This window comes from Metopolophium dirhodum, chromosome 1 (genome assembly GCF_019925205.1).
Source record: "Metopolophium dirhodum isolate CAU chromosome 1, ASM1992520v1, whole genome shotgun sequence".
NCBI lineage: Eukaryota > Metazoa > Arthropoda > Insecta > Hemiptera > Aphididae > Metopolophium > Metopolophium dirhodum.
In genome coordinates this window covers 57,092,996-57,105,118 of record NC_083560.1, presented here as the reverse complement: position 1 = coordinate 57,105,118, position 12,123 = coordinate 57,092,996, and the positions used below count along the sequence as shown (strand labels likewise).

General features: G+C 30.1%; 2 protein-coding genes across 4 annotated transcripts; one reads left to right on the top strand and one right to left on the bottom strand.

Moving 5' to 3' along the window:
* Positions 1-718: 718 nt before the first annotated feature.
* Positions 719-5,330, bottom strand: LOC132936057 (mannosyl-oligosaccharide glucosidase). Its single transcript, XM_061002724.1, has 4 exons — positions 4,960-5,330; positions 4,576-4,872; positions 2,734-4,101; positions 719-2,651 (listed from the first exon to the last, which is right to left on the bottom strand). The coding sequence occupies exons 1-4, from the start codon at positions 4,966-4,968 to the stop codon at positions 1,272-1,274; spliced, it is 3,054 nt and encodes a 1,017-aa protein (XP_060858707.1). The 5' UTR covers positions 4,969-5,330; the 3' UTR covers positions 719-1,271.
* A 170-nt stretch (positions 5,331-5,500) lies between these two features.
* LOC132936063 (ras-related protein Rab-8A-like) lies at positions 5,501-8,891 on the top strand. 3 transcript variants are annotated; one of them, XM_061002733.1, is made up of 5 exons: positions 5,501-5,637; positions 5,753-6,470; positions 6,654-6,858; positions 7,055-7,195; positions 8,212-8,891. In XM_061002733.1, the coding sequence occupies exons 2-5, from the start codon at positions 6,286-6,288 to the stop codon at positions 8,353-8,355; spliced, it is 675 nt and encodes a 224-aa protein (XP_060858716.1). In that variant the 5' UTR covers positions 5,501-5,637; positions 5,753-6,285; the 3' UTR covers positions 8,356-8,891. The 3 variants fall into 3 exon arrangements, with proteins under 3 accessions (XP_060858716.1, XP_060858713.1, XP_060858715.1); XM_061002732.1 differs by lacking the exon at positions 5,501-5,637 and adding an exon at positions 5,652-5,673; XM_061002730.1 differs by lacking the exon at positions 5,501-5,637 and having other exon boundaries at positions 5,644-6,470.
* The last annotated feature ends 3,232 nt before the right edge of the window (positions 8,892-12,123 follow it).

Here is a 12,123-nt window from a genome sequence, read left to right as displayed (position 1 = left end):
GAAATTTTTATTTTTAAAATGTAGAGTATAATTGCATGGTATAAAGTTATAATAACAATAAAATCAGTTCCCTAATTATGAACAAAATATTTATTAATATATTCGATCATTTATATCAAAACTAAACTTAATTAGTATTTTGTACTCGTAATACTAGTAATAAGTAAATAAAGTAAAATATATTTAATGACTAAAAATAATACTAATACATCATATATATATATATATATTATATAAAATATAAGTCAACAAAGTTTTTGAATTTTTAGAAATTAAACTGTAATGTAAACATTACGGAATAAATATAACCATCTTACTTTATAATATTTCATTTTGGTAACAAAAATGTATTGCAGACTAATTAGTCAAGAATTTTATATTAATATTATGAAAGATACTAAGTATCACTCGCCCCTTAAGAGTATATCAGCACACTGTGTTTCATTTTTTACTTAGCCCCACGTGTAATAATTTGAGAGAATATTCTCAGAATTTTTTTTCTTTTATAAATATTTTTTAAAATATTATTTACCAGTACTTTTATTTTTAGTTTAAACTACTATTTTCTACTTTAAAAAGTTATGGGTTTTAGTTTAATAAAAACATGTTATATTTAGACTTCTGGGTTAAATCCTCAATTAATATTACGATTATTGCTTGGTAAGCAATAACAACTATTTATCTAGATTTAGAATTCAATAAGCTAGAGTTTATCTGATTTTGACTCAATATTATTAAAATATGTGTACTATTTAAGGCTAGTAAAGGCAATGTTGGGTGCTTAACCATTTGTTTTTTTTGACCCTCCAATATTAAATCTTGAAGAAATAAGTGAAAATAACGGAATATTCTCAAAAAAGATTACAACCATAATTTAAAAACACTACTCAAGGCAACATAGACAAAATGCATTCCCAAAATCATTTTTGTATGTTTATAAGTAATCTTAGTGTAAAATCACTCATTACAAAAATTTTAGAGAATAATATTTATGAGGGTATGACAAATTGATTTGTCTAAATATTGTCTCAAAACAATTTAATATCTATTTAAATTTACGAAATCTACAAGAATGCGTTATATCTATGTTGTATGAGAGTGTGACATTGAATTCAAACACTGCACTGACATCCTTCTAACCATCCTCCTCTATAAGTATAATAAAAATAAAATTATTATTAATTTCCTAATAAGTGTACATTTATAATATGAATTGTGTACTTGATTGTATCTATACAACAAAAATAAATATGATATACATTTAAAATGATTTAATAAATTTCAGCCATTAGGAGCACAACATTTGCCGACCATCCCGTAAATGGCCTAGTTCCTTTGCCTTTATGAATCAAACCTAATATGCTATCTGATACAGGTTCATCATCATATTGTTCCCATACATAACCAGTACGCTTCCATTCTTTGTACACACATTGAATCACATCATTGCGTATTTTATCATATAATCGGGTACATCTTTGCTTAGTTTTCACATCTAAGTACCGTATTGGTTCTAAGTTTTCATATTCATCATTATTTGCATAAGTGGATTCAGTAGCTTCTGGTAGATTGGCATAATAGTATAAAGATGAACATGCCAAGTATTGCATATTAATCCAAACAGAGCCACGCCAGTATGGAGGGTCATGCATAGTATTTCTCACTTTATAGAGAGGTGAACTTTTTGACAAAGACCTTAAGCCACAGCGTTTAGTTAATAAACTATGATTTCCGGTACTGTCATTATCAGTTCCTTCTATTAGGTCCAATATTGCATTTAAACGCTGGGAATTCTTTACTAATCGAAAAAACATAGGGAATAGTGCATTATACCCCACATGTGAATCAACAAAACGCCATTTAGGGGAACTCTTTCGTCCTACTACCCTTACAGAATCTTGCATACCTTTTAATTTCTCTAATCTAACATCATCTGTGTGTATACCATAATCAGCATACATTGGTATATTAGATGTGGAAGTTTGAGATGTGTCGTTGTTTCCCTGTGCCCAATGCAATCGATCCAAACTTTCAACCAACATCCAAAAATGTATTGAATATTTATTTTTAAAGTTAGTTATACTCGTTGGTTGTAGATAATTGAAAAGATTATTCATTATTCTTGCACCGTGGGCCATCCAGCAATGTAAATCAACATGGCGTTCAGAAGCATCGAAATCAAAATCATTTGCTCTATTTAAAATACTATCTATGTTTGAAGTTCCATCATCGTTGACAGGATGAGATGATCTAGGATAATCGTCCATTCCTGAAGTCAGTGTTTTTGGATTCAATTCCTTGTTAGTTATTGCATCACGTCCTCTCCAACGATATCCAATAAATCTTTTATCTAGATGAAATTCATTAGGATTTGTTGAATGTTTAGTATAATTATTTACAGCCTTTTGAGTACGGTTAAACCATGTATACCACGCTTTTAGTCTTGGATATAATTTTTTTAATGTACTATCAACTTCATCAAAGTTTAATTTTTCTTTATTACTAGTTGTATCATCTTTGGCCTGGCGACGTTGTTTAATCTGTCTTAGTAACAAGTCAACAGTAAGTAATAGTGTTGGTGGATTGGCAGCCCGTGAACTTTGAACCACAAATTCTTCTGGCACTCTGGATCTGGCTTCTGAGCCTAGAATCTTTGAATAAATATATTTAATTAAAATCAAATATAATCAGTATACTACATAATATATAAAGAAGTTTTAAATGTATTCTCACCTGTTCTCTAGGTATCCATCCCTGGTGATTTAACAAATCCATCCAGTGGCCTAAAATTTGCAGTTGTAAATCAACACTCCATCTTCCCAACATTAGACCATGGAAACCATCATCCCACAAAAAACCTCTAGGGAACTGTGATCTGGATGGGACTGCCGTCAGTAGACCGGCCCTCCAATACTTAACGGCATCCACTATATCTATTTCTGATACACCACCGTTGCTTAAATTGTTTTCATCATCATCATCTCTTACTAGAGATGATCCATAAAAGTATCCTAAGCTTCCAGCCATGTTACTAAAAGTAACCTTTGCAAAATCTAACAATAAAGATTTGTCCGCAGTAATGTCTTTCATTTTAATTGGAAATGTATTTTGAAATTTTTGTTGAAATCTATTACTGTATTCAGTATGGACTGAACTAAATTTATCACTCACTAATAAAGGTGATACGTCTTTAAATAAAGCTTTATTTATGTATTTATTTTTTTGAGTATATGCTACATCTAGAGAATAACTTCTAAATTTAGATGTAATATCTTTCTTACTATTAGGGGTAATTGTTACTTGTAAAGCTACAAAATTTTTCAAAAGATTAGAAGTTTGATGACTATTATCGTGTATACTATACTTCTCGTCTACAAGCATTATTTGTGAACTAATTCCAGGCTCTTTTACTGGTTGCCGTCTAATAGCCATTGATTTTGCTAAGCATTGTTTCAACATGGCGGCATTGGGACACCATGAACTACTTATACTTGTGTTTATATGGACTGTTGGTGTACTAAAATTATTTGTATTGTTGGGTGGTATGGGAATTATAGACATTTTAAAGTCACTTAGACTTGGAGTAGATCCCATAATTGTTACTAAAGGAGTTCCTAATATACCATCTTCGCCTTTTATTATGCCAAGAGAATATTCTTCATTATTCAACAATTGTTCATCTTCTCCAGGATCAATATATACATACCATACTAGAGACACTGATGACACTGAATTATTTGTTTCATATATTATCCGTGTAGTCCAATCAGTATTTGGTGTATCTGTTTTTCCATTATTATTAGGTCTCAAAAATATAGTTTGTAATTTGAATCCATTTTCTTTTCCATCATTGATCACTTGATGTCCATAATTGACAGTATCGTGCTCCACATAACCATATACTAAATTTTCATGAGCATTATCACACATATGACGAATTGAAGAGTCTATTGATCCAGTCCTCATCAAACTATGTTGTGTATACCACATAAGGCCAGCAGCAACAGAACCTTTTCCCAATGCTTCTTTTGTCCGTAATCCAAAGTAAGCGCCTGGTCTGTAAGTACCCCATAGTGTTAGGTCACTATTTTTCTGTATAACCTGTAAAAAAATGTCATTATAATGTGCCATAAAGATTCTTAACACAATATTGTCAAACTCAGTAACTACAATATTATGTACCTAGAAAAGAAAAAAATAGCCTAATCAAAATGTTTCTTCTAAAAAATAAATCTAAATGTTATTAAATTTCTAAGACTTCTATTATTCTATTTAGGGTAAATATAAAAATAATTTAATTTCATGATTGATATTATTAATATTTATTTAAATTAATAATTGTAAAAGTATACCTATTGTTAAAATTTATTCATAATTTAATGTAGCTACTTTATTTTGTTTTGTTTATTTGATAAAAACAACATTTAATAATGTAAAACATGTGTTGAAAAAAAATATTTTTAATAGAATGTAATTTTCAAGAAAATTTTTACGTTAAAATAAGTTTTACAAAACAAAATTAAATTAAATTATTTTTATACACCCTATGTGTTCAAATGATGTTTAAAGGAATACTTTTGGCCCTTCGTAGGGATAGTTGACAGCTCGTGTATCTAAGTATCCACGATAGGTCAGTGCTACAATTCCACAGAGTAATACAACTGTCGATAATATCCATGTTCGACTTGAAGTAAACTTGTCTTCATACATATTGTCCCGATTGCTTTCAGATTGGGCTTTCGGTTGCCGACGTCCTTCTGTTCTAAGGATACCCTGGCGATCAATGATAGCAGTCGTCGGAGAAAATCTTACAGTCGGAGAAAATCTTACAGTCGGAGTCGGGGAGCTGGTTTTTTTTTTAACTGCAACACCCTAATTAATATCGATATTTGATAATTATTTCACTGGTCAACTAAAAATCATTATTTTTATGTAACGTAGTCGCAATTGTATACGTACCATATCCATATGAGCAGCTTGAAACTAGTTAGTAGTTACAAGTGACAACACATAATATATACGTGTAAAATATTTGATCATAAATACAAAATATATAACAAAAACGTATTTTTAATAAAAAATAATAATTAATATTACTAATCACAATAACAGTCGACGTGCAGTGTTATCTGTTATCACTGTTCTGATATCGTCTTATCAGCCGGGTGGTTACGTGGGCGATCTTTCAGATAATACTGACGAAAAATGATGCGCAAAAATTTGTGCAGTCCTTACAAACATAATATTATCGTTATAATATTAATGTTGTACATTCGTAAATTTTCAAATTTTCAAATAATTGTAACAACGACAATAATGTGTTAGTGTAATAATATTGGGCGGAGGTGGCCGGCGGGGTAGACCAACGCAATTTGTTAGTGATCATCGTCTCCCCACCCACGTCGCAGTCTAGCCATAGAATTATGGTTTTTCGCACAACAGCTGCATTTTGATATCGGAGGTGATATCGGCGGCGGCCAAGGCCCGACGTTACGCACACACGTACAAAACACACTGTGCACCTACACTAGTACTCTACGCACACGCACGCCCGACTGAAGTCGTGCGATAATTGCACGCTCACAGTGATTATAATATTAAAATATTGATAACGGGTGCCCTCGGTGTCAACCAGTGGTGAGCGGAGTGAGAGTGACTAGATAAAAAAATATTGTTATTATTACCTACTACTTTGCTCAAGGAAACGGATTATAATAATAATAATAATAATTACACATATCGTTTGTTGCAGTAGTGTTGTACAGTCGACCAACGTTCCGTTGCAACGAATGTCGCCGTTCACTGTCGCCACCGCCTCCGCCGTTCACAGTTCGCGATCGACACACCGTGTGCAATCATCATCGCTATCGATACGCAAACAACATTTAAGAATTATGTTTTTACGTTAACGTGTAACGTAATATAAATCCGTCATCGTCACTCGTCAATCTCGCAACAGCTACCGTCGTACTCACACACACACATACATATTCATATTCAACAGTCGAAGCACACATAATATACACACACACACACAAACACACACACACACACACTTACAACACAAACACATCACACCACACAAGTTTTGTAACACCTAATATCGTTTTCGAACTTTCGAACTTTTGTCCGCCACACAGGGTCTGGATAGACGTGTGTCAGCACGTTTTGAACAACTAACGTTTTTCGTCCGTCCGACCGTCCGCCCGCCCGCCAGGTGCCCCGACACCGACAGACATCCAGACGTCTACGTGAACAGCTACCAGCCATACACGATATCCCGCGATGGCCAAGACCTACGACTACCTGTTCAAGTTGTTACTGATCGGTGACTCGGGTGTGGGAAAGACGTGCGTGTTGTTCCGTTTTAGCGAAGACGCATTTAATACGACGTTCATATCTACAATCGGCATTGATTTCAAAATACGAACCATTGAAATGGATGGCAAGAAAATTAAATTACAAATTTGGTGAGTACCCTATCTAGGTACCTAATTGTTGATTCAATGTTGCTTTGCGGCCAGGAATTTTACATTTAAGTATATGTACCTAATCGGTTTATAATATAATTTTTTTTTTTTACGTGTACTCACCACTCCGTCTTGAATAGGCATTAAATTTCGAATAAATTCAAACTTACCGTTTTCTTGCAGGGATACTGCTGGCCAAGAACGTTTTAGAACAATCACAACAGCGTATTACCGTGGTGCCATGGGCATTATGTTAGTATATGATGTCACTAATGAAAAATCTTTTGACAACATCAAAAATTGGATACGTAACATTGAGGAAAATGCATCAGCTGATGTAGAAAAAATGCTGCTAGGGAACAAATGTGAACTTAATTCAGGGCGTCAGGTAAATGTCACTAAAAATAGATTTTTCTACCTATATTACACAATAAATTATATTATCTAGACAAAATAGACTACTTCTAAATATACCTATGCATAACATTTAATTGACAACATACCCACTTAAAAATGTTCATTATCTAATTAACTGAAGGTTAAAGTAAATTAAATTTGTTACTGTATAAATATATTTATTTTAGGTATCAAAAGAACGTGGTGAACAATTAGCAGTAGAGTATGGTATAAAATTCATGGAGACATCAGCAAAGGCTAGTGTCAATGTTGAGGAGGCTTTTCACACTCTGGCCAGAGATATCAAGACAAAAACAGAAAAGAAATTGGTTAGTTTAATAGAATTTAAATGTATACAGTACCTTTTAGTAACTATTAATTGTTTACAAATTTCATGGAATACTTTATACCTATTTCATTTTTATTGTGTAATAATTAATATATATTTTTTTGCTGTATTTTTTAAAACATCATCCATTGGCTGTTGCTGACAACGTTGGATAATATGGATTTTTTTTTAATTTCCCAATTCGATGTTGGTGTTACATAGAAGGTTAGAGTGTATGTGTGTACGAGTAGTTGTGTAGTGTTTGAGTTTTAAATAATCGATTTTTTAGAATTCTTACCTATCTTAATGGTTTTATTATGATTGAATATTTAAATTAATAAAGTTTAATAAGTCAATGACAATACTTAAAGAGCTTTATTACACAAAAAAACATTAATTTTTAATTTGTTTGAATTAATTATTTCTATTGCATTCAATTTGGCTTTAATATTTGAATAATAATCCTATGACCAGTGGCTCCCAAACTTTTTTTTTACTTGTGGCGCCCTTTTTGAACTATGGTTTTTCTATGGCGTCTTTCTTTAAGTCAAGCATGACTAACTTTAAGAATGTTGATGCCGTATTTTGAGTTTCAAATTTATTACCAGACATTATATTTTGCATCGTCCTTTTTAAGACACTGCGGCTTCCCAGTGTGTCATGACTTGAACTTTGGGAACCACTACTTATTAATTATTTTACATTGATGTTAATTTAATATTTATTGACAGTTGATTTATTTTTAATTCAATTTATTTGTAGTTGACAACTTAATTGGTTTGTACTCTCAATTTAACATTTGTTTTGGAAAGTTTAAATTTTTTTTTTTGCAAAATTATAGTTATAAAATGGCATATTAGGAAAACAAATTAATAAGGTTTATAATTTTAAAAAGTTAAGACATGAAACTTATATTTAAATTTCCACTTTTTATTGTATAATGTAAATATTTTTATTTAGAATTTTCTTTTAGCTATTTTGGGTTCTAACTACCAACTTTTCTTATATACTCTGCAGGAAGCATCCAATCCTCCCAAAGGTGGTGTGCAATCTAGCGGTGGTCACCATTTAAGAGACAATAATGGAACAAAGAAACTTGGTCAAGGTGGTGGAAGTGCAGCTGCACTCAATTGGTTGTCATCAAGATGTACAGTGCTCTGACCACGATTAACATATCATGGTTCAATAAAACAACAACAAATGATGTACACCTTGAATACCATTGTCAACATGACCGTTAATTAAAAAAATTATTATATTGTCTTTCTCTAATACTAATAATTGTTTTTAATGGAAACTGAATCTCTCCGGTATTATGTATTTCTTAATTATATGAAAATACAAACTTCTTTCATTTTTTTTATACGTACAATTTTTTTTTAAATTGTAGAAAGTAATTATATAGGAAATATATTCTTGTTTAATTAAATTGAAAAGCAATAATATTATTATTTCACATTTATGATTTTCATTTTATAAGTTGAACAATTTGTTTTGCAATATTTCTGTTTAAGACTTATCACTATTTAACTTTTTAATTGTCTAACTTATAGGTTATCATCAAATAATATATTCTGTTTTTCAACAATTTTATATATTAGTATAAAAAAAAAAAGCCGCCAACAAAAACAACACATGTTCTTTATTATTTTATTTTATATATTGTATTATATAATAAATTATATATACAAAAACAATACTTATATTATTATTATTATTATTACTATTTTTAATAATATACAATAATTCATACTAATAATATTATTATTACCATTATCCATTATTAAGAAATATTTATATATAGCAAATTTAAAAGATAAAATAAGGAAACAGAATACATTTGAAATCTGATAACATATAATTAAATTATATAAACGATTTATCCTGCAGACTGATATTTAATGATTCAATATTTTGAACTTACCCTTTTACTGTAACTGCACAGTCTTAATTTAATTTTGTTTCTCTTTTAAAATTAATTTCTACCCTACCAAATTAATTTAATTGACATACAAAACAGTTTTACTCAATAGCACATCGACATAAGGGCCATGTAGGTATCGGTATAGTAATATTTATCACAAAACTATATTTAGTTTTCTTTGTTTTGTCTCCCCTTTCTACAGTAAGTCATTTTTTCATAACATATTATTATAAAAGTAACCAGTGAAATAATTCCTATAAGTAGTTAGATAGTATATATTAAGTTGATATGTCAAAAATAAGAATAATTTAAAAACAATTCTTGTATTTTAATTGTACATTGGGTTGATAAAATGACACACTATGGGAAATGTATGGCCTAATAAAACCTATTAAGCAGACTGATGTTTAAAACGTTCTGTAGATAATAGCATGTTACATTTCTCATAAACAGAAGATTTTTTTATAAATTTATGTAAATATAGTTGTTAGTGTTATTAAGATAGGAGAATGTTGTACAGCTGAGATGACCAATATACTACCTACCAGTGGTGTTTTTGAGGGTATACAGTGTATACCCATTTACCATTTTGTAATTTAGTGTATCCCCTGTGAAAACAGTATAAATACACACGTATACTCTTAGGTATACTTTTGTCACTTATAGGGTGTTACCACTGGGTACCTTCCCTAATCTTATTATGATATCATTCTTACTCGTCACTCATCAAACCTATTTATTATACTAAGATCATGTATAGATTGTAGATTACATCAATAAAAAAAAAAAAAGGTATACTTTACAATTTAAAAATATTAAGCAATCCATATTCTGTATTATTATTTACTGTCATATGACATTTATTAATTATCAATAACTTAGATGGTTAGAACTGTGTAGTAAATATTTAGGATTGTTTATTACCACGTAAAAGTGTGTAACGTATTGGTATAGTTGATCATCGTTCATGTCCGTGATTATTACATTTTTTTTAATACAACGTATGAGTTGCGCCACACAGTAATAAGAATTTCTTAGAGAATTATCAAGTTAAATGTTATAAAACGTCAGAGCTGATGAAAAACAAAATGTAGGAACAAAACTAGGTAACGAAAAATGTTTTTTTTATTAAGATTAGGAGCTTATAAATGTATTAAAGTAAGAGCCTACAAAGTGACCTACTTTTTAAAAGGTGGAATCTGATTAGTTTTGCACTTATAAATTTATTACATATGCCATATTTGTATCATTGAATTAAGTTATAGTATACCTTATAGATATTTTATGAAAACACCATTGGTACCTACCTAAATTACAATACAGTGAGTTGTATGTATTTGCAGTATTTTGTAGTACAAAGTTTACTCAACTATGGTCTATGATAAATCTTGAAATATAGCTAGCTTATGTAATCAAATTATGAATAAAAATTATTCATGATTCCATTGTCTAGTATAACTAACTCAGCAAACGCATTAGATTTTGTTTCAAATATTTGCTGAATGGTAATTATTATTTATATATGCCTATTTGTTTTTAAAACAAATAGTAAATTATAACCTCTCGGGTGGGTGTGGTCAGCAGATTCTTCGTCAATAAAAAAAAATCATGATAATGTTGTTAGTATTATTTTATAATAAATTTTACAGAGTAGGTAGGTAGGTTATTATAATATTTGAAGGGACAAAGTATCATTATCACAAACATATCACAAATAAATAAGAGCTAATAAGAAATAACAGCTAAAAAATATAACTACTTCCATTTCAAACACAAAATGTGTTATTATTACTTATTACCTATTCGATAAACAATTTAACAATATTGAAAAACCGTTTTAATTATTTACTTAAATAATATACTTTAAAAATATACCAACCCCCACCACCCTCTTAAATTTATTTTTTCAATTTTTTCTTCAACCCTAGTGTGTTAATGCAGTAAAGGTTTGTAAGGTTATCCATTTCAATTGTAAATAATTTGTTGCCTGAGTATAGGTATAAAAGGCAATATTGTTTGAGAGGGAAATGCCAACATTTCGAACTTTCAATTTTTCGTTTATATCATCCATTTGTAATGGTTTATTAAGATATTAATTTCATTGGTAAGCAATAAGTGAGTTTTAAAAAAAAAAAAATGTCTTAAAAGCCATGATAAATGTCTAGAATTGTCGTTAATACCATTAGGTTGCAAGTCGTTTGTAATCGTTTGTAAAGGTATATTAATTTCATTTGAGAAAGGATTTGTTAAAAATTAAAAGCCAATCGTTTTTTGGGAGTCGTGGAAATTACCAACATTTTTGGATTTTTACTTATACCATCTGTTGGTAAGCCGTTTGTTATGGTTCGTACAGATATTTATTTCGTTTGTGAAAAATTCGATAAGTATAAAAAGTTAACTAGGTAGGGTAGGTACCTACCGGCTACCTAATTGTTTGAGGGAGCCAAGAAATGACCAATATATTCAAATTTGAAATTTTTGTTTATATCATCCGTTTGAAAGTCGTTTGTTATCGTTTGTTAAGATATTAATTTCGGTTGTAAACGATTCATTTTAGTTTTTTTAGGAACCGAACAGGAACCGGAACTGTAAAAATCATCAAGGTTCCAGTCCTTGGTTCAGATGAAGTTCTTGTACTTAGCATATTTTATTCTATAAATGCCTTACTCCCTCACGGATATTAGACTATACTAAGTATTCCTACTCTTTAAATTTTTAATTCATCCAATTTAGCTTAATGTAGAAATCATTAAACCTCTCATTCCTATTCAATCTTCTGTCGAATAAACCGACCTTCCTGCGTTATTAGAACAGTTTAATGACTAATGAGTAATGTTAGAATCGTTACCTATTTGACAATCAAGATTAAACTTTACCATTTTTATTCATTTTTCCTCAGTAAATTAAAGGTATATCGAATACTTCTTCATCACACCTTACGAATGTTGCAAGCGTAGACACTGATATTCAATAGACTCTATATTTTAATTTAACTATGGTTTCCA